The sequence below is a fragment of the Rhinopithecus roxellana genome, chromosome 14, assembly GCF_007565055.1.
Source record: "Rhinopithecus roxellana isolate Shanxi Qingling chromosome 14, ASM756505v1, whole genome shotgun sequence".
In the NCBI taxonomy this organism is placed as follows: Eukaryota; Metazoa; Chordata; class Mammalia; order Primates; family Cercopithecidae; genus Rhinopithecus; species Rhinopithecus roxellana.
Window position 1 is genome coordinate 131,974,329 of NC_044562.1, and position 26,297 is coordinate 132,000,625.

The 26,297-nt window shown below is 58.0% G+C and overlaps 1 protein-coding gene across 15 annotated transcripts in view; it reads right to left on the reverse strand.

Annotated features, from left to right (window-relative positions):
• BIN1 (bridging integrator 1) overlaps positions 1-26,297 on the reverse strand; it is a 59,000-nt gene that overhangs the window by 25,477 nt on the left and 7,226 nt on the right. For 12 of the 15 annotated variants that reach the window (XR_004053089.1, XM_010363467.2, XM_010363464.2 and 9 more), the window contains exon 2: positions 2,958-3,038. Coding sequence is in view for 14 of the 15 variants with exons in the window: in XM_010363467.2 (XP_010361769.1) it covers positions 2,958-3,038 (81 nt within the window). In the remaining variant the exon portion in view is untranslated. Of the gene's footprint in view, positions 1-2,957; positions 3,039-8,177; positions 8,525-26,297 lie in introns of those variants that run through there. The other 3 variants (XM_030916059.1, XM_030916057.1, XM_030916056.1) reach the window with 1 other exon arrangement.

Sequence of the window (26,297 nt, forward strand, 5' to 3'; positions counted from 1 at the left end):
TGGCTGTGCGGTACTCTGGGGGAGGGGAAAGCAGGCCCCATGGGCTCTCAGAGCAGCGGCAGAAGGCAGGGGTGCTCCTGTGACCAGCGCCTGGTGGGCCCAGGAGGGGCTGTGCACCTGGGTCCTTGTGAGAGCAGGTGACAGCAGGGTGATCTACACCCTCTCCTAGGGCCCCCCACCGCCATAGGAAGTGGTGGGAGTTTTCGCTTCTTAAAGACTGAATCACCTGCCATCTTTGTCCCTCCTAGCACTGGGCCCACTAGGCTTGGGGCTCACAGAATAAGGGGCAAAAAAAAGCTCTGCCTCCAGTCTTCCCACGCCCCATTCTGTCTCTCCTTTCCCAGGGCCCCCAAGCCCACTGCAGCCTCCTGAATTCACTCCCCCAACAACAGTGACCTTCACCCCATTCCTTCCTGGTCCCCACCCCCACCCCCACACCCTGCCATCCCCACACACCAATCAAATCCAGAACTGGCTGGCTGCCTTAGCCCCGGCCTTGAACACGACCTTAAAACCCCCACCCCAACTGCCAGCCCTGGCCCCTGAAAAGCCAGCCACCTCACCAAACCCGAGCCTGAGGGCAGACAGAGGCCCATCTCAGGACTGCTCCACACCCACAGCCCAGCAGCCACCTGGCAGCCTGAAGCACTGGCTATCTTTAGCCCTCGCCTCTCTGTCTAACCCCTCTGTCCGAGGAGCAGTGAGTGACTGCTTGCCCAGAGTCAGAGACCCAGAGAGGGTGACTCTGAGGGACAGTGGACACAGCAACACTGTGCTTTCAGCCCTGGGGCCAGGCCACATAGAGCCTCAGCTCCCAACTGTGCTTCCCTCACTCTGTCAAAGCTCAGCCTGTTTTTTGTTTGTTTGTTTGTTTGTTTGTTTGTTTGTTTTGAGACCGGAGGCTCCCTCTGTAGCCCAGGCTGGAGTCCAGTGGCATGATTTCGGCCCACTGCAACCTCTGCCTCCCAGGCTCAAGAGATTCTTCTGCCCCAGCCTCCTGAGTAGCTAGGACTACAGGCGCATGCCACCACGCCTGGCTAATTTTGTATTTTTAGTAGAGGCACCATATTGGCCAGGCTGGTCTCGAACTCCTGACCTCATGATCTGCCCGCCTCGGCCTCCCAAAGTGCTGGGATTACAGGCATGAGCCACAGTGCCCGGCCAGCTCAGCCTGTTCTAAGGGGCCCCCACCAAATCCACCCCTAACCTGTCTCCCCAGCCTAGCCAGCTGCCCTCAGGACAAGGGATCAGCTCCAGAGAGGAAACTCGAGAGTGAGCCAAAGGCCACAGAGCTACACACCAGCTACATAGCCTTGGAAGATGTGCGTAACCTCTCTGAAACTCAAGTGCCTCATCTGCAAAATGAGGAGAATATCAGCCCCCATTTCAAGGATTGCAAAGATGTCTGTCAAACACAGCAGTTCCTGGCCCATGGCCACAGCAACTCCTAAAGGGCCTTCAGAGCAACCCACAACCTGATGAAGCCAGCTGAGCAGGGACATCCTGCAGGACTTCCCAGAGATGGAATCAGAACCGAAGACCATGTTTCTTCTTCAAGCCGCTATTTTGCAGGTGAGAAAACTGAGGCCCAAGGGGCCCTGGGAAGGAATTGTCCAGGGTCACAGAGGCAGTAGATATCCTTGCCACAGGGTCTACCTGGGCCTTGAAACTCCTCCCATAACTGGCCTAAAGGACAAGCAGCCAAGGTGGCTCCCCAGTCCCTGTCCAGGGAAGCCTGTCAGGCTGAGCCCCTCTGGCAAGTCAAGGCCGACTTGGCCCTGGGGCCTCTCCCCACTGCTCCCAGTCCTCTCCCAGAATGCCTGTGGCCCTCCCAGCTGCTCCCCGGCCCTCTCCCAAAATGCTCCCAGCCCTCCCAGCTGCTCCTGGTCCTCTCCCAGAATGCTCCTGGCCTTCCCAGCTGCTCCCCGGCCCTCTCCCAAAATGTTCCCCAGCCCTTCCAGCTGCTCCCCAGCCCTCTCCCAAAATGCTCCCAGCCCTCCCAGCTGCTCCTGGTCCTCTCCCAGAATGCTCCCCAGCCGTCTCCCAGAATGCTCCTGGCCCTCCCAGCTGCTCCCCGGCCCTCTCCCAAAATGTTCCCCAGCCCTTCCAGCTGCTCCCCAGCCCTCTCCCAAAATGCTCCCAGCCCTCCCAGCTGCTCCTGGTCCTCTCCCAGAATGCTCCCCAGCCGTCTCCCAGAATGCTCTTGGCCCTCCCAGTTGCTCTCCCGCCCTCTCCCAGAATCCTCCCAGCACTCCCAGTTGCTCCCAGTCCTGTCCCAGAATGCTCCCAGCTCTCCCAGCTGCTCCCAGCCCTCCCAGCTACTCCCGGCCATCTCCCAGAATGCTCCCAGTCCTCTCCCAGAATGCTCCCTGGCCCTCTCCCAGAATGCTCCCAGGCCCTCCCAGCTGCTCCCCGGCCCTCCCAGCTGCTCCCCAGCCCTCCCAGCTGCTCTCAGCCCTCTCTCAGAATGCTCCCGGGCCAATTGGAGATGGCTGTGGACGCCTCCCAACAGCCCAGCCTTCAGCCTGCCACAGAGCCAGGCACACACCATGCTCAGCAGATGCCCAAATCAAATCCAGCCTGCTCTGCCCCCACGCTAACTGCTGCAGATGCCATTCTCCTGGCAAGAAGCTTCAATAGCTCCCACTTGCCCCGACGTGCAAAGTCTCCCCGAGTCTGGCCACAATCTATTGCCTGCTCCTATCCCACCCTCCCCCTCCGCCAACTACCCTTTCTATGCCTCCTACCAAGGACCTAAAGCGTACATACCCCAACCCTCTTCTTTCCCAGCATGCATTGCCAGGGCTGCCTTCTCCAGGAAGTCTTACATGATCTTGTCAGCACAACTGATTATCCTCCTCCAAGCTCTCGTACTCCACAAATTCAGCTTGTGCCATTTTCCACCTGGCAGCCAAATTTTCACAAACTCCCTAAGGCCAAGGGCCACCCACACTCACCAGCTGCTTGTTGAAATTCTGGACGCACTGCTCAAACTGCTCATCCTTGGTCTCATCTGCCTTCCCCAGCTTCTGGAGAACCTGCCGAAGCCAAGAGAGAAGGGGAGAGTGTTACCTTGGAAAGGAGAGTGGCCAAACCAAGAATGCTCAGTCACCAACAGCACAGACTGGGGTCTGGGAAGCCTCTAGCCACCGTTACCCAGCCCAGGGTCCTCACCCAGGGCTGCAATCCCCCAGGGCATGGCTGGGTCCACCAGGTCTTCGGGCCTCCCCGCCCTCTACCCAGGGCTTGACAATAGGCCAAAAATGGAGCTCAGGACAGGCTTGACGTAGTAACCACAGCCAGGAGGAGGGAGGCTTCAAAGACAGCAGGAAGGATTGGGCACCCGCCTTGCTGATCTCACACTGTACCCCTGGGTGCTCTGCCCCCACCCTGGCAGCTGAAAAGTGAGGCAAGCAGGGGAAGGGCCAAGCAGGGGCAGCCCCACTTCTCTGCATGACTCTATTCCCTGGGTCCAAGGCCCATGAATGCCACAGGCAACAGCAGAGCAGGCCCTGAACCAGCAGGAGCCATCCTGGAACAAGGAGGTCAGCGAGGGGTGGCCAGGAACTGCCGGGGGGCACGCAGAGTCTGCTTCCAATCTGACTGGGTTTTTAGATGTGACCTGCCCCGGGCACTCTGCTCTGCACACCCCCCACACACAATACACAAGGGCACACACATGAGCTCACAGCCACTAGCTCTGCTCCCAACCAAGAGTCTCAGAGGTGGACCTTCCACAACCCCCCATGATAAGTGGCAGCTGTCCTCCTCCTTTAGCTGTGTCGGGAGGGGGAGGGGAGGTGAAGGAGGTGAAGGATAGGTGGGCAAGGGCAGAGAAGGGGAGCCGCACCAGGAGAGGGGAAAGCTCTAGGAAAGGAGGGCGCTGGCCCAGGACCCTGAGAGCATCTGCTGACCACCACGCTCTCCCAGACTTCCCTCTCTGGGCCCTGCTCCTCCAACCCCAGAGCTCCACATGACGGAGAGAGAGGTGGGAGCAGGGAGACAAAATACAGAGGCAAAGAGTGGTGAGGGGGGCATGGTAGGAAAGAGCAGGAGAAGAAAACGACAAAGAGCTGAGGCACAGAAAAGGGATGAGGCATGCCAGATGTGTCTACAGGAGAGCAGAGAGGAAGACCAGGATGGCGGGGGGACACACCCGTTCGCAGCCTGGAAGGCATCTCCATCATGGCAGCAGAAAGGCCAACGCTGATGTCTCGGCAGGGTCCTCTCCCAGGCAGTGGGCAAGGTCTCACAAGAACGAGAAGGAAACGGGGGTGGGGGTGTGAGTGGAAAGCGAAGGGAGAAAAAGGTGGGCCCAGGAGCAGAGGGGAGCCCCAGGAGCAAGAGGCCAGCCCAGCAGCTGCCAAGGCCAGCAGGTCTGCAGACATACCCTCCCTTCCAAGACCCAGAGCCAGCCCATGCTGCCAGCTTTGCCTGCCCAGGGCCCAGGCCAGGGTCCTGGACCAAGGGATGCCTGGTACCAGGACAGAGCCAGGACCCTTCCCACCCTGCTGACCCTTTCAAGGCCTATGCTGCCCTGCTGCACCTCCCCCGCCCGGTCCAGGAGCCTTGGCAAGGCCAGCTGCTCTTGGCCATCTCTCACCAAGCACCTGCTCTGTGCCTGGCCTTGGGCACCTTGGCTGGTGCAGCAGAGAGGAATGAGATGTGGGTCTCTGTCTTGACATGAGAGAACACTTAAAGACTGTGGGACCCTGGGGTGGAGATCTCATCTAGCCTGGGCAGTCAGTGGGAATGCCTGGAGTGGGTGGCAGCTCAGACAGAGGGGAGAGGTTGCAGCAAAGGTAAGGAGACCACAGAGATGGAGCATCTTACTGGGGAGTTTTGAATTGCGCAAGGTGACAAGAGGTCACAGAGGATGGTGTGAGAAGGTGAGAGTGGCAACAGGGGGCACCGGGAGGCAGCCACCGATGATGCTGTTTTACAGCGGTCAGGACACAGCCCATCGGGCAAGTGCAGTTGGATGCCAAGGGCTAACGCTGGGATGAGAGAAAAACCAAAACAAAACCCACATGAGCAAGAAAATGGACACCGCACAACTCACAGGCTCCCCACTGCTGCCCCTCCCTGGCAGCCACAGCCAGAAGAGACGCTCCAGAAAGTGGGCTGAGCCGGGGGAGGTGCCTTGCCCGGCTCAGCGCAGAGCTTGGGTGGGCGACTCAGCCCCTCTGCTCAGGTGCCCGCCCCACAGCACCCCCCCTCGAAAGAGAGGAATAGACCACCGGATGGAAAAGAACTCCCAGATGTCTACCAGAACCACCAGAGAGAGCCAGAAGCTCTCAGAAACAGGGCAGGGACTGGCCAGCTCCCAAAGCAGGAGCACCAGGCAGGACACCCCCTCCACGCCCTGCTCTCCCTCTCCCCAAGAAGACAGACACACTCAGCCAGCAAACGTCCCCAGTCTACCCCACCCACACTGGCCCCCAGGGCTCCCAAGCTGTACAGAGACAGACACACTCTCGACCCAGTTCCCAAACACTGCTGTGTGCTCTGCACAGACAGCTGGAGAACCGGGGAGATTTTCCAGCCCAGGTGAGACTCCAGCCATCAGTGAGAAGACCCTTGGGAAAAGGGATAGCTACTCTCTGAGCCTCAATCTAAAAAATGAAGTGAACACTGGCACCCTCATCAAGGATCACAAAGATCATGTCTATAAAGTGCAGAGCCATACCTGGCCCATGATATTCAAGAAATGGCAAATTCTTAAAAGGCCTGCACACAGCTGGGGGATGGGCCTGACTGACACCACCAGCCCTCACACCGGGTCCAGGCTGATGGCATCCCAAGATGCGAGACAGAAGTCACAGATGCGCACACTCTACCTGCACGTGGCAAACTCCTGTGCATCCTTCAAAACCTTACTTCGGTGACATCAGTGTGAACTGTCCCTGATCTCTCCTTCCCTCAAAACACTCTGTACCACTTAGAGCCTGGGAGCCATCTCACTGCTATGTGATGTGCCCGTGCACCTCACTCCCTTACCCTGAAGGAAGAGCTTGAGGTCAGGGACAGTCTTCCAGTCATCTCTGTGTCCCTGACACCCACACAGGGCTAAGCACAGGACAGACACAAGGTATTCTCGGTGGCTGCTGCTCATCTGAGCTGTGGGCTTTAAGGGCAGAGACACGACCCTAAACAAAACACCCTGCCTCTCAGTCTCAGGCTCCTCCCAGGCAAAATGGAAGGGTAATGTACAGAAAGCCCTCAGCCCTGAAGGGTGGAGGGCGTGACAGCATGACAGCACAGAAGCCTGAGGCTGAGCCGGTCTCCCCACTCTGCAGGACCTCAGGCTGCTGAAGCTCTCTGTGCTCCAGTGCCCCTACCTTGAAAATGGGAGGAACAACAAGGCCACAGCATGGCCGAGGCCCAGGAAAGACTGATGGGCGAGGCTGGCCTCGACCACATGCCATCCTCACTGCACATACCCCCATTTCATCCATGAGGGATGTGGCCTGGGGTCCCCATCCTCAAGGAGCTCCTGGTGTGGCTACCACAGGGAAAAACAAGCTGGGTACCCCCTGCCCCAGAACAGGAGCTGGGACAAGGCCATGAGGCTTGGGACACAGATCTCCCACCCCATCCGTTCCACACATGGTTAGTGGGGCCTCCCCTGTGTTGAGCTCACAGGCAGACCACTGAGGGACACAGGGGACTCCAGGTGTCCAGGTGGGGCTGGCCCAGCAGCGACTCAGGAAAGCTGGGCAGGACAGTTGAGCTGGGTTTTGAAGGATGAGCAGGAGTTGGGTGAGGAGGGCCTGGCGGCACAGGCCAGGATTTGCACTCTGTCCAGGGTTACTGGAGGAGGGCACCTTAGTCAGTTCCACCTACACTCATCACACACTTACCAGGCACACTCGCTCTGGGATAAACAAAGGGGAGCCTTTGATAACTTGGCAGAGGACGGGACACACAGAGGCCCAGGAAGCAGAGGCGGTCACAGAGCCGACAGCCCCAGCAGCCTTATCAGTGCCACGCCCAATCACCTCCTATCAAAGCTTCCTCTCACCACGTCCTCAACCCAAGGCCAGATGTGAGTGGAGCTAAAGTGCCTTGGAGGGGACACCCCAGGGCAGGGCAGGGAGGGGGGCAGCTGGCAGGAATGACAAAGTGTAGCCCCGTGGCCAGCTCCAGAACCTCCTCCTGCAAACATCCACAGGGTTCAGCCTCGCTGAGCCTCGGCTGTGGAAGGCAACCAGCCCAAGGCTCCTCCCTAGAAAGGCTGGGAGGTTCACTGAGTTGGCGCCGTGCCTCTGGCGCCAGGGCCCACAAGGGCTCAGTGGGAGCGTCCGGTGGGCGGGGGCCCCTCCCCAGCCATCCGCCAAGGCCTTTTTCGTGGCCCAGTGAGAGGGCAGAAGGCCCTGGCATCAGCCACTCCCTGTGGGTACAGGGAGTCCTGCCACCCTCCAACAGCCCCTGCGTGGCAGGCAAGGCCCTGACCCACAGCGTGAGTCATGGGGCACAGCCAGTGCACGGCCACCGAACCCAGAGGGAGGAAGGGCGCCCAGGCCTGTCTTGTTTGAACCAGGAGCAGCTCACCACGTACAGCACCCACCCACCATGCACGCACTTCAAGTCACCAGGGCTGCCTCCTCAGAAGGGAAGTGTCCTCATCTCCATGTGACAGATGGCAGGTGAGCACAAACAAATCAGGACACAGCCTGACACTGTCCAGGCAGGAGGGGCCAGGAGTTCCAGCCGCCACAGTGAGGAGGGCCGGGTCTTCGGGCTCACCCAGCTGGGCCCCAGCAGCCCCTCCTGGGGTCTCTGATCCCTCCGTCGGCCCCAGAGACCAGTGGGACCCCGGCACTTGTGGGACGCACACCCACAGTCTGAATGGCATAGCCCAGGGCAGGGATAAGCACCCTGGGCCATGAGAAGGACCTCCAGGGGCCCAGGAGGAAAGCCCAAGGGAGGAGGGGTGAGGGCTGCATTCCCAGTCACTCCGGTCCTGGCCAGGGCCAGGCAGCAAGCTAGGGGCTCCTCCACCAGCCAGCGGCACCCCTCGTCCCTGCTGCAGCTGGAGGCATCTCAGTGGCTGCAGAGTTCCCAACACCCCACCCCAGCCACACACATGGAAGGGGGGCCTCATCCAGCAAATCTCCCTCCCAGGCACCCACCACCCAGCTGCTGAGACCCCAGAAAATACATAAGGCCCTCACCTTCCGCATCATCTCCTCACCACTTGCCTGCACAGGAAGGGCGGGCTGAGAAGTGAGCCCCGTCTTGCCCCTTCCTCCCAGCAGAGCCTGCGGTTAGGGGCCACAGGGACAGGATGCACACCCTCCTGCCCTGGCGTTCTCACACCGAGGCTCCCCAGCCAGGCAGACACAGAGGACGGGAGGGTGGGCAGGGGGAAGGCCACTGTCAGACACCCGGCCAGGCTTTCCCTGGGCCCAGTCCCAAGGGAGACACCCCAAGAGGCGAAAGGGAGGGCCCCTAGAACAGGACAAAGGTGATACTTCTCCCAACCCCCGCCCCCCACCTCTAGGTCCAGGATCGCTCCCTGACTCCTGGGGGCTGTCCCTCTGTCAATCTCTCCTCACCCCTCCTCCTCCACCCTCTCCCACACACAGCTCGGGTCAGCCAAGCTGGGGAGCTGTGGCTGATGACACAGGGCTGGTCTTGGGGGTCTTTCTGCCCTGGTGCTCCAGGGGCCCCTGCAGGGGATACAGAGGGCAGGATGGTCAGCTGAAAGCTTCCCTGGTCACAAGCTCTGAGGTCTTGCAGGGACTCAGCTGGAGATGCCAGGGACATCGCAGGACAAGTCTGCACCGAGACCAGGGTTGGTATGGGCAGGCCATGGTGGGCACCCAGGCAGGGGAAGGGATACAAGACCCTCCACCTCCCCTCTCCTGCCCCGAGAGGCTGCCTGCTGTCTGGCACATCAGGCTGGTGTGGCAGTGGTGAAAGGGGTACAAGGGGAGTATTAAACTCCCAGGGGCAGAGGGAGCCAGCCTGAGGACAGTCCTACAGACCCCATAGTCACCTAGTTCCCCAGCACATAACCCTCCTCCAAGCCCATCTCTCAAATGCGAGCTGCCCCTGCATCCAGACGCACAGGACCCCCTCTCCCGGCTCTGCTCACACCTCCCCATCCCCACTCTGACAGTGGAGCCGCCTAAGCCTGCTCCACACCTCCAGCTGGAGGGTCTCGGTGGCCTCCAACAATCTAGGTACCACGCAGGAGGCCGCAGCAGCCCCAGCGAGAGAGCAGAGGGAGGAAAAGAGGTTCTCAGCCCACCACTCACCTCCACATCTCATGTGAACCTCCCACCTCCTTATTTGCAAAGTATAAACCTCAAAGAATGTGGAGAGGATACTATAGGGACTGTCATCTACCCTTCACCCAGATTCACCAATCAACTGTTACCACTTGGCCACATTCATTTGCTTTTTTCTTTCTTTCCTTTTTTTTTTTTTTTTTTTTCTTTTCCTGTTTTCTTGCTATGTTGCCCAAGCTAGAGTACGTGGCTCAATCACGACTCACAGCAGCCTAGACTTCCTGGGTTTAAACGATCCACCCATCTCAGCGTCCCAAGTAGCTGGGACTACAGGCCACTGCGCCTAGCTAGTATTTTTAATTTTTGTAGAGACAGGACCTCACTATGTTGCCCAGGCTAGTCTCGAACTCCTAGCCTCAAGTGATCCTCCCACCTCAGCCCCCACAAAGTGCTGGGATTGCAGGTACGAGCCACCACGCCCAGTCACTTTTCTCTCTATATAAACAGTTCCTGCATTTGTATATTTGCCCAGCCAACAGAAGGTAAGCAGCGGAAGGGTCACTGGGATGACCTTCACTCCAGAATACTTCACCCCTAAATACTCCAACAGATTTCCTAAGAACAAGAACATGCTCTGAAATGCCCATGATACCATGAGCACCCCCAGTACATCCAATATGTATCTTAAAATACCATCTAACACACGGTCCACATTCAAATATCCTTGGGTGTCCCCCAAATGCTCTTTGCGCCTGGGTCTAGGATCCAACTGTGGCTCACGTATTGCTTCTGATTATCGGGTCTCTTGTTCCTTTAGTCCACAATATTCCCCGTATGCCTATTTATCAATGTTATCCTTTTTTATTTTTTTCTTTCGCGATACTGGTATCTTTTTAAGAGTGCAAACCCATCGCCTAGAGAATGCCCCACACTCTGGATCCATCTGATTGTTTCCTTGGGAGGAAGTTCAGGTTGAACGCTGCTTTCGCGAGAGTCCTGCAGAGGGAGGCTGAGCCTTCCGACCGCACTACAGCTGTGTTAAGCTCCACTGCTGGGTCTGAGTCGTGTTTGCCGGGTCTCTTGGAAAGAAAGGTCACTTTTCTCTTAGTCATCTGCAGGGCAATCACGGTCACTGTGGCAAGGCAAAAAGTTGTTGAACTTTTTGCACACTGCCTTTACGATCCATCATGCTTTGCTGTTCAGTGTGAGGTCTGTGGGCAGCTGCATCACAGTCTTCCGCGAGCCTGGGGGAGAGAGAAAACTGCAGACCTGCTGAACCAGAGTTCCCTTTAACAAGTCCCTCTGGTGCACCATATGCGCAGTGAAGTCTGAGAAGCACTGCAATATCATCTTGGCTGGAACCCGCTGTTACCCAATCTCCTCCACGTGACCCGGCATTCCACAAAGACGAGCTTCCCCTAGTCTTGCCTTTGCGAGGAGGGCGGTGAGGATATCGTGAGTCCTTCGTTTTGCGTTCATTATTCATTCTGATGCTCATACGTCCCAAGTGCAACCAGTGGGAGGTTTCGGACACATCCTCATTCGTCTGCGGGCGCTTCCTTCCTTTCTGGCACTAGCAGATGCTCCAGGCTCAGTCTGCACTGTCCCTGCCCCAGCCCTGGAATCAGCCATTACTCCAAGGAGCCCCGATTTCCTTTAGTGGAGAGGCGTGCTAATTGCTCTTAGGCATTTCAGCTTTCCATCTTGCTCAGAGCCGCAGATTATTACCCCTGCTTTAGAGATAAGAAAGGAAAGGCTGAGGCACTAAAGGATTTAGCTCTGGAGCTAAGCAACAGAGCTCAGATTCTGTGGCTTTGTGGTGGCGGTGAACAAGCATCATCACTCAGGTCTGTCTGCTTCAACAAGTGGGAAAGGAGACAGACCCATGGCGTAGCAGCTGCCCTCTGAGTCCACCGCAGTGTTCCTTCGGAGGCCACACTGCCTGTGGGCTGTGGCACCTGCCCCAGGCTGATGATTGCACAAGGGGCAGCTTCCTGGTCTCATCCAGCCCAGGGAAACGCTCTCCCTCCTCAGCACCCAGTGAAGTCACATGTACAGAGGTGTCGGCAGCTCTGCCACTTCAGAGCAGCAGTGCTTAACCCAGAAGCTAGCACTCTGGTGGTGACGATTGAGGCCTTGTTCTCCCCACCCGCCCCCCGCCAGAGCTGCTGCCGCACCCTCAGGCTGGGAGGGAAGGGCACCCAGACCTGCAGCCAAGGACAGAAGGGCTAGAAAGAGGGTCCCAGACTCCCTGAGAAAGCTACAGGCAGCTGGGCCCCTTGCAGCAGCCCCAGCTGTGCCTGCAAAGGGGAGAAGTGGCCCAGGTTCCTGCTAGGAGCAGAGCCCAGGGACACCAGGAAGTGAGTCCCAGGAAGCAAGCCCAGAACACACAGCACACTTCTGAGTGGCTAGCCACCCTTCAGGCTATGCCTTCCAACTTCTCAAAGGCACCACGTTATAGATAAGTGCATTCCATCAGGAAGCCAGAATGCTCCCCGGCCCTCAGGGCCCCACACAGCAGAGCAAGCTCGGCCGTGTACACGCAGCAGGCGCCCCAGCGTGAGATGATGCCCACACACGCTCACGTACACCCTCCCTGGCACAGCCACCTGTTCACAGCCCTCCAGTCGCTCCTGGGCACAGTAGGAAGGTGGGGGAACCACGAAGAAGCCACAGAGACAAGCAAGAGGCAGAGGGAGGCCGGGGAGAGCCCGTAATGAGGAAGGAGCTGGAAAGAAAACCAGAGATGGGGAAAGAAGTGCGAGCCCAGGGCGGCAAGACGCAGCCCCACCAGGAAGGGCCCAGCACCTCTGAGGGAACGGGGTCCTCCCCCTCAGCTCACACTCTCAGGGCTGCTCTGAACGGGGGACCTGAGCCAGGCCTCAGCCCCCTTCCCTGGCTCCTCTGTGCCCCCGTACCTGGGGCCTCCATGTCCCCCGGGCTGCATATGAGGTGGTGGCAGGAGGGGCTGGCTCTGGGGACAGGCGTCTGTCAACTTGCCTTCCCTTGAGGGAGATGCTGCCAGCTCAGTTCTCACTCCAGAGAGGACCCTTCCCCATTCCTTCCCTACGGAGCCCAGTTGAGGGCCCCACATGTGCCCCTCCAGGTAAGCTCCACAAAGCTCGCAGCGCAAAGCGTGACCACCAGGTAATCTCTCCTCCAAGGATTCACCTTGGGGGGCCCACCACCTTTGAACCCCCTCCCCGTTGGGCTCATATCCCTAGGCCACCCTGAGGTGGCGACTCTTGATCCCATTTTATAGATGAAGAAACCGAGGGTCAGGGCGGTCACTCAGCTAATGAACAGTAGAGCCAGGATGCCACACCTGATCAATTCCAAAGCCCAGACTCAACTTTTGACTCCCACACGGGGGCACACAGACACTGGGGGGGAGCGGGTGGTGTGTCTGGAGCTTGCTGAAGACTATTCACATTCCATCTTGCTTTGATCCAAAGATCGAACTGGTAAAGAAAACACTTTTGTGACATAACAAACATAGACAGCTTGTGGATTAGAATGCAAAGCTGACAAAGATTTTTGCTATGAAATACAAAACCGGGAAGACATTCCTCCCAGGAAGGCCTGGCCTTGCCCCAACATGTTGATCCATCTTTTTTTTTTCAGACAAGAGTCTTGCTCTGTTGCCCAGGCTGGAGTGCAGTGGTGCCATCTCGGCTCACCACAACCTCTGCCTCCCGGATTCAAGCGATTCTCCTGCCTCAGCCTCCAGAGTAGCTGGGACTACAGGTGCACGTCACCACGTCTGGCTAATTTTTGTATTTTTAGTAGAGATGGGGGTTTCACCATGCTGGCCAGGCTGTTTTCGAACTCCTGACCTCGTGATCCGCCCACCTCGACCTCCCAAAGTGCTGGGATTACGGGCATGAGCCACCGCGCCCAGCCAGCGATCCATCTTTTTCACAAGTCAGGAAGCCCCTGGCCTCGCCCCGACGTGGCGATCCACCTTTTTGATAAGCCCCCATGCTCTGTCCCCTGACACCAGTCCACAAAGACTCATCACGCCTTTCCGTGGTGGCCTGCTCAGAGCGGCTGGCTGAGGAAGCTGCCTGGCCTCTCTCGGGAGGCTGTCACTCTAAAACGATCATCTCCTTCCTCTTTTTGGTGACTTTTCCCTTTCCATTGTGAAATACTGGTGAGAGCAAAAAGTGGTGTTGGGTTTTCTCTTTTACATCCTTAACTGACAATAAAAACTTGACCAATTACGTCAGCCCTACAACAATGCCTTGCTGGTCAAAAACGAACACCCGGAGAACCCTCCCAGCCCGGCTGGCCCCTGGAAGTGCTTTCTGCATGACAGCCGGCAGCCCAGGCCTGCCCCTGAGAAAGATGGGGAGGAGAGGGGAAGTGGCAGGCCTCCTCCTCCACACTCATCTCCACAGCTGGAAGGGAAGGCTCTCGCCCCAGAGGAGTGTCCAGTTGACTCCAGGCCAGGAAGGCCCCCTCCCCGTCCTCTCTCTCATCCCTCCCAGGGTGCCTGAAATTCCAGCTGGTTCTATAGATAAGCCTATGGCCTGCAGCCAGGATGGTGCCACGTGGACCCCAGAGGAAGCCAGGGTGGGCTGCGGTGGCCTGGGGAGCCCAGAGCAGAGCACACAGCATGAGTGGAGGCAGCAGGGGCCAGAGTCAGGTCGGGAGGGGGCTGGGGTGAGCACACTCAGAGTGACCAGTGGGGCTGGACCAGCCAAGGGCAGTGCAGGATGGATGGCAGAGCAGGAACCGCTCATCCAAAGACCACGTGTGCTCAAAATCCCACGAGGGGAGAGAGGCGTTTCACAGTGAGGAAACTGAGACTCCCATGTCAGTAAGCAATGAGCTAGAATCTGCACGCAGCCCACCGGTCCCAAGCCCATGGCTTTTATCAGCCACCCCACCACCTTCCACTCAGGAGGGCTGGAGGACCCCCTGAATCATGACTGGCTCCCGTGCCCTCGGGACCAAACGCCAAGCTGAGTCCATTCTTAGCCATCAGCAGAACCAGGTGTCCACCAGCAAACAGAGGAGTTTCTAGAAGGGTTAGGCCCACCCAGATCACCATCGAGCGCCCAGGCCTCCCCCTCCAGCTTCTTCCCCACCCAGCCACCAGCCCCTCCACTGTGAAGAGTCCCACCCCGGAGCTGGGACGTGGCCTCTCGGCTATGGAGGCTGGTGGCTGCAGTGGTCACACTGTGGGTGAGCTGGCCAGACGCAGGAGGGATCTTCTCACAACTCAGTTCCTTGAGAGCAGGACAGGCGCAGAACCAGGGTCTCCCCTGCCAACTCCCACCCAAAGACGAAGGCGGCTTCCCCTTCTGCACTCTAACCTCACAACAGGCATTTGGAGACTCAGCAATGTGCCCTGGTGGCCGTGTGCCTGGCCCTGCTCTATGGGGAGCCACGCAAGGTCTCTGCCCTGGAGGAGCCAACACTCTAGGAGGGAGGCAATGTGGAAAGGTGCTGTGAGCCTCCGAACAAAAATGCAGCAGGGGCGGGTGGGTGTGGTGGTTCACGTCTGTAATCCCAGCACTTTCGGAGGCTGAGGAGGGCAGATCGCCTAAGGTCAGGAGTTCCAGATCAGCCTGGGCAACATAGTGAGATCCCACCCCTACCAAAAATAGTTTTTAATTAGCTGAGTGTGATGGTGTGCATCTATAGTCCTAGCTACTGGGGAGGCTAGGGCAGGAGGATGGCTTGAGTTCAGGAGTTCAAAAAATGCAGTGATCCAGGACCACACCACTGCACTCCAGCCAGGACGACAGAGCAAGACCCTATCTCTTAAAAAAATAAAAAATGCAGCAGAGCACTGAAGGGCTGGGGGCGAGGGAAGAGGGCGGCTGCTCTTAGGAAGGAACTCGGGTAAGTGACAGCTGAGCAGAGACCTGAGGAAGGAGCGAGACACCAGGCCGGAAAGGAAGAAGGAAGAAGGTAGAGCTCACCGGGCAGAGGACGCAGTAAGTGCAAAGGCCCTGAGATGGACGGAGGGGATGCCACAGGACAGCAAAGCTGGCGTGGCTGAGAGTGGCAGGGGGCGGGGAGGACCAGGAGGCCCTGAAGCACCAGGTGCCAGGCTTCATGCTGAGCCCTTGGGTATGATTCCATAGCCTCATGGTGGACCCCTCCATAACCTCATGAAGGAAATACTATTATATGCTCACTTTGCAGGTAAGGAGGCTAAGGCACGGCCTTAACGACTTCCCAGGGCCACGCAGCCAGACCCAGGATCCCAACCCCGGGCCTGGGTCCAGCGGTGAGGAGCTTTAACCGCTGCATATGCGGCCTCGGCCGCCAGGACTACGGAGGCCCCTGGAAGACTCTGGCCCTTAAAACCCAGCATGGAACGTGGAACCCTGGAAAGCTCTGAGCCAAGCCTTGATTTTGCAGCCGGCAAAGCTCCCAGGCTGCCGCATGTGCAGATTTCAGGAGCACAGTGGGCAGGGCGCCTGTTCAGAAGCTGACTGCACTGACCCAGGTGGGAGGCAAGGACACTCTGTGACCTGAGCTACTAGAGGGAAGGGGCGGTCATCACCCCAGATGGGGACATGTGTTGGGGTAACAGCTGGGGGTCACAGTGAGTTTGCAGTGCCCAGAGATGTCCAGGAGGAAGGTGGGTACACAATGGCCAGGAACCCTGGGGTGAACTGGACACACCCCACTGTCAGGTTTCTATCACACTCCGGCCCCACCCACCTGCCCCTCAATCCCTCCCACTGCCCACTCTGGATGACCAGCTCAAGGCGTTTAGTCTGGGCAGCTGGCCAGGGACCCCTTCTGGTAGGAGACGCTGCTGGGGCAGGAGGTGCAGGGAGCAGGCCCGGGCTGTGCAGCCCCGGGCAGGTAAGCTCAACTCCCTGATCTACTGGGTCTCATCACTTAGTCAGAGCCAAGAACTCCCTCAAGGGTGTTCAAGGATGAAGTATGATCATGTAGGTAGAAGGGCCCTGCAGAGCCACTGGCACCAGATTCCCCCCATCCCCCCACCTACGGCTGAAAGTTCCTGCAGTCTTCCCACCCTAGCCCCCAATGCCCTACTCCCCCCACCCCTAGCCCACACAAGCCTTCCCCACACCTGCCGCCCGGTGCACCTGCTCCTGTGGCTCACAGTCCACCGCAGCATGGCCAGTTCCTTGGAACAGCACATACCAACCACCTCCCTTCCTCTCTCCGATCAAGCTCCCCTCTGCAGCCTCCTTGCCTGCAGCTCTGCAGGGACCCTGCGAGCCACCCCATTACCCTGGGCCCCTTTGGGAAAAGGGTAAACCAATAAAAGGCCCCACGGAAATCAACTGAACAGCTGAAGATCGTGGCCATCCCAGCAAGGCCAGCCTGGTGCAACCCGCTCTGTGGCCACATGAGGAGCCCTGATGGGCCTTGCCACTACTCCACATCCCAGTGCCACCCCCGCAGGCCGGCAGCAAGGGCATGGCCACGGGGCATCAGTGACACAGGGCGACCCTCCACCACTTCAGTTGTACTGGGTGGGGCTCGCTGAGGACAGCCTGTCTCCACAGGCACGCACCCCACCCTTGGCCCCAGCCCTCTGCCCACCTGTCCCTCCACACAAGTGTGGGTGCTATTCTCAGCCCAGCTCCAGGACGCTGGCCATAAACACAGGGTGGAATCTGCTTCTCCAGCCCACCCGCCTCCCACCCTCATCACCTGCTTCCTGAGCTCAGTCGGGGAACAGCCTGTGCTGGGGAGGAGCAGAGCACCAGCCCAGCCCCAGCCAGGACACAGCTGTGGGTGGGGGGCGGTGACAGCTCCCAGCAACCAGGGCAGGGGAGGGGGAAGGTCTGGCCAGCACCCACCCGCCTTGGGGCCAAGTGAAGGTCTGAGCTGGGTGGGAGGGCAACTGACCACGGGTCACCACACACCCCCATAGTCTTCATTAGGAAACTCTGCCTCCCTAGCAATGCCAGACTATGCTGGCCCTTCACATCACCTCCTCCAGGCAGCCTTCCCCGACTCCACTCCAGGAACAGGGGCTGACTTATTCTTCTGGACGCCTTCAGGGTCTCACATGTCTGTTTCTGTCTGAGAAGCTCAACCTAAACATGTAACCAGGCTATTCATTCCTTAATCAAAGTCCTTGGTTTCTACATCTATGACACTGGAACTAGTAAATGGCACCTACGGGAGATATGTGTTTATCTCAACCACATCTTAGGTATTACTTCAACATTACTGTTGTCATTTCTGCTATTCAAAGGAGTGAATGCCCGGAGTCAGCTTTAGATAGCGCCCACCCAGAAGTGCCCACTGAGGCGCCAACAGGCACCCCATGCAACATAGTACTGAGGAGGGCTGCCTCACCCCAGCCCCAGGGCACTCTCAGGCCTTCCTCTGCTCAGTGCTGTTCTAGGGGCTTCCCTGCCTCAGCCTGGCCTGTCCAGCATGCCCTGCCGCTCCACACAAGTGTGGGTGCTGTTCTCAGCCACAGGGGTTCCCCCTCTTTGCAGATGCAAAAACAAAAGCCAAGGCTGGCAGGTTCTGAGTCCCAGAGAAGAGGAGGATGGACCTACTTCAAGTCCAAGGCTGTTTCCACTGTATTTGGCCCCAGAATTAGGAAGCCAAGGCTGGAGGAAAGTTGGGAAGGAACCAGAAGGGGACGAGGTGTTTTATCAACAGGTAATCAGATCAAGAATAAGGGCTGGCTGACCGGGCGTGGTGGTTCATGCCTATCTATAATCCCAGCACTTTGGGAGGCCAAGGTAGGAGGATTGATTGAGGCCAGGACCAACCTGGGCAACATAAGGAAACCCCATTTCTACAAAAAAGAATTTTTTTTTTAATTAGCCAGATGTGGTGGCATGCACCTGTGGTCCCAGATACCTAGGAGGCTGAAGCAGGAGAATCGCTTGAGCCTAGGATTTGGAGGCTGCAGCAAGCTATGATTGTGCCGTTACACTCAGCCTGGGTGACAGAGCAAGATCCCGTCTCAGAAAAACTACAAAAGAATAGGGGCTGGTGGGTGGGGGGAATGGAACGGGGAGCCAGAGGGAACAAGAACATGTGGAGGGAGTCATGTGGCTACCCCTGCCCTACCCTATGGCCCCTGCCTTTAGCCCTGCCCCCAGCCTTGCCCCTTCCCCAGGCCCTTGGCCCAGCTCTCCGCCTGACCCCTATTCCCATGCCACCCTCCACCACACCCCTGCCTCTGCCCCTACCCCCTGTCCCTGCCCCTGCCCCTGCCTCAGGCCCTGGCAGGTGGAATGAACATTCAGGGAGCAGAGAGGCTCCAGGCTTCCTCCCCCTAACCCTGCCCATCCTGTGCTGTGTGGTAAGAAGGAGCGAAATGAGATAAATGTGAAGGGCTAGAGGGACATGGATGTGGGGGACAAAGGCACTGTGCCCTCCCCACCCGATGCAGGAGTGGTACAGAAGTGGACATGACCCAGCCCCACCCTAATGGGCTGTGTGACTTCAGCAGGTGCCAACCCTCTCTGGGCATAATCCAGGTCCCACTGACCTTAGAGGGAGGTAACAGTAGCAACGGGGCCCAGAGGGGCTGACAGCTGCTCAGCGGGCCGCCCCGTGTGGGAGGCAGCGCTGCTCACTGAAGGCCTGAACACCTGCCCGCAGTTCCTGGCACCACCAGCTCAGGGGCATGCTGCAGGGGGCAGCAAGGGCCTCCCACTGACCCGCAGCCCCGGGCAGGTCACCACCCTTCCAGACGATGCGCCCTGCAGTCTCAGTCATCATTTAGAAAGGTCCCCAGAGTGTGCCCAGGTCCCCTCACTAACACATCCAGGCCTCCTCCAACACACTGCAGTGCGCTTGGGAAGGGGAGGCAGGGACCCCATGCAGGAGAGAGGACAGAGGTCCCAGAAGCCACAGCCCACGCCTGCACTCCCTGTGCCCGCAGGGAAGAGGAGCTCCTCCTGCACTGTCCCCTCCTCCCCAGGGCGTTCTCCACCAACAGCAGCACAGTTCAACAGTAAGGGTCTGAGCACACAGACACAGGGGCCAATCCCTTTAAAAAAAGAGGAAAAAAAATCCCAGGAGGGAGCCAAAGGAGTGGGGTGCAGCCTGGGGGCCGCCCACAGATGCGAGGTCAGCCCCCGGCCAACCCCACGCTAGGGCTGTCCACATAGAGAGGGGTCAGGGTGGGAGGGCTAAAGGGGAAGTGGGGGGTTACAGTATCACCTGGGGCCTGGCCCCCACAAGGCTCTGTCGGGGCTCAGGACACAGCACCCCATAGTGTGGTGCGGTGGCTCGCCACAGACTCTGAACAAAGGGCATGCGAAAGGCCTCAGAGGCAAGCTCTCTGTGACCTTCTCCTGCCCTTCTGTCTCTCCCCCCTCCTTTTCCCTGCCCAGGTGAGTCATCAAAACTGGAAGTTTTCTTTCCCAAGGTGAAGCATAAAGACCAAACCCCTTTTCCCCAAAGCCAGCCATGAAACCCAGAAAGTTCACTCTCCCACTCCCTTCACCCTTGAACACCCTCATTCCACGGGGGTCCTGCACTCTATGTGGGAGAAAGGCACAATACAGAGAGGCTGGAAAGAAGCTGAGCCGACAGGCCTTGCTGGGTGCCCCTCGGACTGTCACCATGAGGTCACACCCTTTGTCCCATCTCACGTCTACACGGCTGTCCATTCCTCACCAACTTATGCCTGAAAACCGACAGTTCTCTCTGGGTCCTTGATCTTCACTGTTGAAGGCCCCCGTGTCATGTAAAATGTTGATTAAGGAAATGTGATGCTTTTCACTTGGGAACCTGTCTTTCGTTATAGTGGTGTCAGCTGTAGCCCTTATGATAGGTGAAAAAGATATCACACGTTTCCGCCCCTGCCGCTCTCTCTAAACTATCCCCTCCCCTTCCTTCCTTCCCAAGGCCTCAAGCCCTACCATCTGGATCCTGAGCTAGGCCTGGACTCCCTGGACTCCTCCAGTGCTTGAGGGGCCCAGGCCTAGCCTCAGATGGGACGGCCCTAGAGGATACACATGGGTGTATCCTAGAGGGCATGGGTGCAGCTGGACACCCCCCACTGGCCTAAGGCTCTGCTCCCCATCCTGGAGCAGGGCTAGTCCACGAGCCGGCACCCCGATATTCAGGGTCCTCGTGTGTGAAAGGGAGACACCTGTTCTGCCGTTTAATCCTCATGACAACCCTCCCACGCAGGATATTATCCCACCTCACAAAAGAGGACACTGAAACTTGGAGAGGGAGTGACTTGTCCAACGTCAAAGCACTTAGGAAGAGTAGAGCTGGGATTTGAACCCGGGGCTCTGAGACTTGAAAGTCATATTCTTTCCACCTTGCTGCATTGTGTAAGGTGCTTTGCAAAGCCTTATACAAAGGCTTTTATCCTCCGAAGCCTCACACGCCAATTTACTTGGCACTGTGTGCCTACTACATGCCAGAAGCCAGGAACACAGGCACAATAGGTCCAGCCTCCCCCTTCAGGATTGAGTCCAGCAGGCAGGGCTGTTAGCCCATTTTATGGAAGTCAAAAGGAGATGAGTAGGGAGAGCAGGAGCAGGAACCTGGGCGCTCCCGCTGCCTGCTAGCCAGGAGGCCAGTGCAACATGGGAGCTCCAGGTCCCTCTCTCCCTGCATGGCTCAGGCACACAGTCTGAGTACTGGAACGGCGCTGAGCCGACTGCAGACTGTGGGGGAGGCCTCCCTAGTCTCTCGAAGCGCAGCAGGCAGGGTGACCCGCAAGTGCAGTGGCACAAAGCCGGACGCTGGCATCAGGTTCTGTCCTTGCTGTGAGCAGGGCTCCCACAGTGCTGACTCAGCTCCCCGGCCCAGCCCTGCAGCCCACACCCATTCCTCAGGGAGGCTTCTGAAGTCGGCCCCAGGCCAGACCAGCCCAGGATCAACAGACCCTGCCCACCCAGGGGTGTTGCCCCCAATGCCCTCAGGAAAGGACCCACTCAAATGGGGCCTCCTCCAGGCCCATGGTTCACCAGACCAGGAGGACAGGGTGGACGGGTCAACTTGGGGAAGGCGGTGACATTCTAGCTCAGCCAGGCTGCCTTCCAGGACAGGCTGCTTCACTGAGTCCTTGCAGGGAGAGGGGGACACAAATAAATAAACTCCTGGCTTGGTTCATATTTCAGAAAAAGAACAATATTTGGGTCCTGTCCCAGGTTCAGCAAATGCTTCCAATTAATTGTGGATTCTGTTTCTCAGTTTAGAACAAGAATCAGCTCATTCCTCGTCCTGGGGTCCCCCCCCAAGCCACTAACATCCTCCAGGATCCCTGCAACTCTTTCTTCATGGGCGTCTCAGGAGCACAGTCAGGCCAGCTTTATTCAAATCTGATCCTCCCAGGTCCCTGGATTCCTTCCGGAACCCAGGTCCCCTGTACCACGCCTCCCTGGCGGGGGTCACTGGTAGATCCCAGAAATGTGGGAATCCCAAAGTGAGGGGCCCGGCTCTGTGGGTTCACCTTCCCTCTGGTGTGCCAGCCTCCTGGAGTCACCCAGGAGCCCCACTCCACCCCCAAGCATATGCCAGGTGTTCCCCAACAAAGGCAGCCCCCACACTGACTTGCATTTGAAGACAACGAAGACATCTGCACCTTAACAGTCCCTTCCAAGCTCCTCTTACCACCTCCTTCCCACTCCCTGGACTCGGGGATGGGGGTGGCAGTGCCTGGGAATGGCCAACTTGGAGCCAAGTCTGAGGCCCCGGGAGGGAGGGAATCCCAGAGTACTGCGCCCACTCCCCACTCTCCAGCCTCTGTTCTCACCTGCCAGATGGGGCCGTAGTTTGGTCCCACCTACCTCACAGGGCACAGAGAGAAACAAATGTAAAGCGGCGGGTGTGACGGTTCTTAGTAAACTACATAATGCAACAGAGGTACAGTGGCTCTGCCCCCCGAACCTTCCAGACCCAGCCGGACCCAGCAGGAACCCAGCTGCTGCCATTCTCACTTACAGGAGTTCGGGAGTTCACCTTGTTTTGCTGAGAGAGGAGTCTCCCACTTCCCGGTTCCCAGGTGGGTACACTGAGGCTCAGTGGCCCACCTGGAGCCTGTGGTCTTCCGCTACACAGCAGCTTCCTCCAGTGAGTGAGTGAGTGAGTGAATGGATAAATGATGGCAGACCCTCACCTCCACCCCAGCTCCGTGCCCCTCATCTGGCCCCCTCCAACCTCGGCCCCACCTGCAATCTTTTGCCCTCTCCTCCCCATTCCATCAGGCTCTAGTCAAAGGAGAGCTGACTTCTGTCCTGGAGAGGTGAGACCATCCGCTCCCGATTTAGCTTTTTCAGCCTCTGCAGGTGGTGGGGAGAGAATGGAGGGGAAGCTCACTGAAGTCCACTTTCAAGACACCTGTCATAAGCACAGACAACAAGGTCAAAACACAAAAGCCAGAACGACACCTGTGGGCTGTCATGAGATGCTCCCCGGGAAAGAGCAATTGCATCACCCACCAGGGAGGGCAGAGCTATGTGCTTCCGCTACACCTCCTCCCAGACCCCCCACCAAGCCGTGGGCAAGTGACTTGCCCAGCACCACACAGCAGGGGAGCAGACCCAAGGGGATGAATTCCTTCCTCCCTACATCCTCACTTTCCTCTTCCCCTTTCTCTCATTCAGCGTCTCCCCTCCCTTTGCCCATCTGCCCATGGTCCCAGGGTCCAGCTCCGAGCTCCATCCACCTCATCACCTGCATCTGGTCCCTGACACATAATTGACAGCTCAGGCCACTTCAGGTCAGAGAAAAAAGGGGAGCTGCCACAGGCCAGATGGATAGGAGGCCAAAGACCCCAGGCCTCTCTGTGCCAGAAGGGCCCCAGCTTGCCCTGGACTCAAGTCATCTTGGCCGCAGCCCCAGGGAGACGGCGAGCTGAGCAAAGGTCCAAAGAAAGTAGCAGCAGCTGTTGGAAAAAAGGGCTGGGCTGGCAAAGGCTCTCCTGGCACCCACTCCTGCCAGCCCTGCGGTTCCAACAAAGCTTCTCCAGCCACGGGCCTGGTGGAAACCCCTCGCTGCCAGTCACTGCCCCCATCTCCATCCACATAACAGAGACTGCGGCGTCATTCATGTTACTGTGCCCACTCCCCACTCGGGGGTCTATCCTGGAGCCAGGGCTCCCCACAGCTGGCAGGACCACTCCTCTAGGGCCCCTTCCCAGCTCTGACCCAGCTCTGCAAGCAAAAGGACCCCCATGGCCATCCCAGTCAATGGCCTGGCCACACAGGGCCGTGCGTACAGGGATGCCCTAAAAAGGTGAGTGGATCCACTGATGGACCTCCCAGCCGCCAGCCCTCCAGGCCCAGCAGCGTCAGCCCTCCAGGCCCAGCAGCGTCAGCCCTCCAGGCCCAGCAGCGTCATCCCTCCCGGTGTCACCCTGGGCTATGCAGCAGGTGGAGAAGCAGGCACGCATGAGACAAGGCAGGTACAGGATGTTTTCTACCTGCCCTTCCAGCGACAGGTGTCACCTGGCCCCTGTGTCCCCAGCCCTAACAGGGGTGGAATCCAGGCCCAAGCCCTGCCCCAGACCCTGGGCAGGGCTGGATTCTAATCTGGCCCAGGCCACTCCTTCTGGAGACTCCAGGCTCATCCCCTCACCCGCAACCCAGGACAATTAAGACACAGTCCTTTGCTGAGGCTAGACTAGGAGATAGAAGAACAGTTCAGGCCCGTGAGGCGGGAAGCTGAAGAGCCGGGGGCAGAGCCTGCCTCTCCCAGGGGCCCCAGACTATGGCCCAGGCCCAGCCTCTGCCCATCTTCTCAGACTCAGGCCCTGAATGGGCCCTGACAAGCACTGCTCCCACTGCCATCCGAGCATCTCTCCCGTCACCACCTGCCTCCTTTGCCCTCCGAACTTGGCTCAGGTTCCACCTCCTCCGAGGAGCCTTCCCTGATTGCCAAGGCCTGATGGAAAGCCCCTCAGGCTCCAGTGCCCTCCCCAACCCACAGTCCCGGGATGGGTGCTGTGTGCAAGGCTGGGAGCTCCTGAGAGCAGGGACCCACGGTGGGCAGGCCACAGACAACAGAATGACGAAGAGCATAAATCCGAAGCCGTCGCCGCCTCTACCAAGTGATCTGAGGCTCCTCGGGGGACTTCATTCAGAGTAAGAAGTTGACCCACAAAACAAGGACCACATTTCAGGAGCCAGCGGGGATGCCCCAGGGTCTCTGAGGATGGGGAGGCCTGCAGGGAACGGAAGGCCTGAGCTCCATGGACCCCAGTAGTGATAAATCCTTCCCCCGCCCCCAACCCAGTGCTGTGGCGGTTGCTGCAGCCGCCCACTCAATCCTCGTAACAATCCAGGCTGGGCACCCCACACTGCGGCCCTCACACTGCAGAGGGGAGATGTCTGCAGGTTGGAGGCAGCAGTAGGGGCTGGGCACAGTCATAAATGCCCTCTCCCAGGGGCACCACAGGACAGTCCTCAGTGCCCCAAGGCCACTGTGCCCCTAGGCTCCAAGGCCCAACCGCCCCACCCCCATGCCCCATGCTGTTCCTGTGACCCCAATCCCACCCCACCTGCTGTTGCACTTGGGATCTGGGTCATGACTGGGGATGAAGGTGCAGGCCCAGAAAGCAGACGGAAGAGGCTTTGCAAAAAGCCAGCAAAATGTGTCCAAGGGCAGCAGCTCTCACAGTGACGTCTGGGTCCAGCAAATCACACTGAACCCCCAGTCAGCACTGCCCAGTACTGCTGTCACCTGAAAGCTTTCTCTTATAGCACAGCCCCCTGCAGAGGACCGAGGCCAAGCCCTATTTGGCATCTGGCCTAAAATCAGGCAGGATTCCTCGGCTGGGCCCGGGCCAATCACAAGAGCCCCATTCCTGGGCACCAAGTGCTACAGCCACTGGCTCGGGTTAGGCCCCACCACAGCCCTGAGCAGCTAACCACGGCTGCTTTACCACAGGAGAGTGTGATGAGAAGCGATCCTGGGTCCCTCCCGGGTGGGGTGGGATCTGCACCCACTAGCCTAGCCCCAACCTAAATCCTGCAGACACAGCATCCCTCCCGCTCCCACCCTGCACCCTCAAACCCAGGGAGCCTCCAGGACCTCTGCCAGCCATCAGTACTATCTCCCCACTGCCTGAAGAATCCATGCAGCCACACGTGCAACAAGTATGCACCTACTGAGAGCCGAGTTGAGGGGATAAGATGCCTTGGTGACCACAGGAGCCAGAAACACATGGGCCTGCCTGGGTCAGGAAGCAAAGCAAAGTGCCCAGAGCACGGGATTCCCCCCAGGAAATCTTTCCAGGGTGCGTGTGTGTGTGTGTGTGTGTGTGTGTGTGTGTGTGTGTGGTGGGGGGGGGGGCAGTGTCAGCAGCATAGTTCTTTCCTCTCCAGGAACATTAAAAAACAATGAGTATGACCAACATCTCATTAAAGAAATACTGTAGCAATAACAGAAACAAAATTAGAGGGATGTAAGCTTTATTTTTATTTATTTATTTATTTATTTATTTATTTATTTTTGGCAACAGAGTCTCACTCTGTCACCAGGCTAGAGTGCAGTGGTGGGCGCAGTCTCGGCTCACTGCAACCTCCGCCTCCCAGGTTCAAGCAATTCTCCTGCCTCAACCTCCCAAGTAGCTGGGACTACAGGCACAGGCCACTACACCCAGCTAATTTTTGTATTTTTAGTAGAGATGGGGGTTCACCATGTTGGCCAGGATGGTCTCGATCCGTTGACCTCGTGATCTGCCCACCTCAACCTCCCAAAGTGCTGGGATTATAGGCACGAGCCACCGCACCCAGCCTTTTTTTTCTTTTTTTTTTTTTTTTGAGACGGAGTCTCGCTCTGTTACCCAGGTTGGAGTGCAGCAGCACAGTCTCGGCTCATTGCAACCTCTGCCTCGTGGGTTCAAGCGATTCTACTGCCTGAGTCTCCTGAGTAGCTGGGATTACAAGTGCCGCCACCACACCCGGCTAATTTTTGTTTTGTATTTTTAGTAGAGACAGGGTTTCACCATGTTGGCCAGCGCTGGTCTAGAACTGCTGACCTCAGGGGATCCACCCATCTTGGCCTCCCAAAGTGCTGGGATTACAGGCATGAGCCACCGTACCCAGACAAGGGTGTTCTTTTAGACTGGAATAAACTGGAGACAGATTTTACTACGTGGGAAAAAGCGCACAG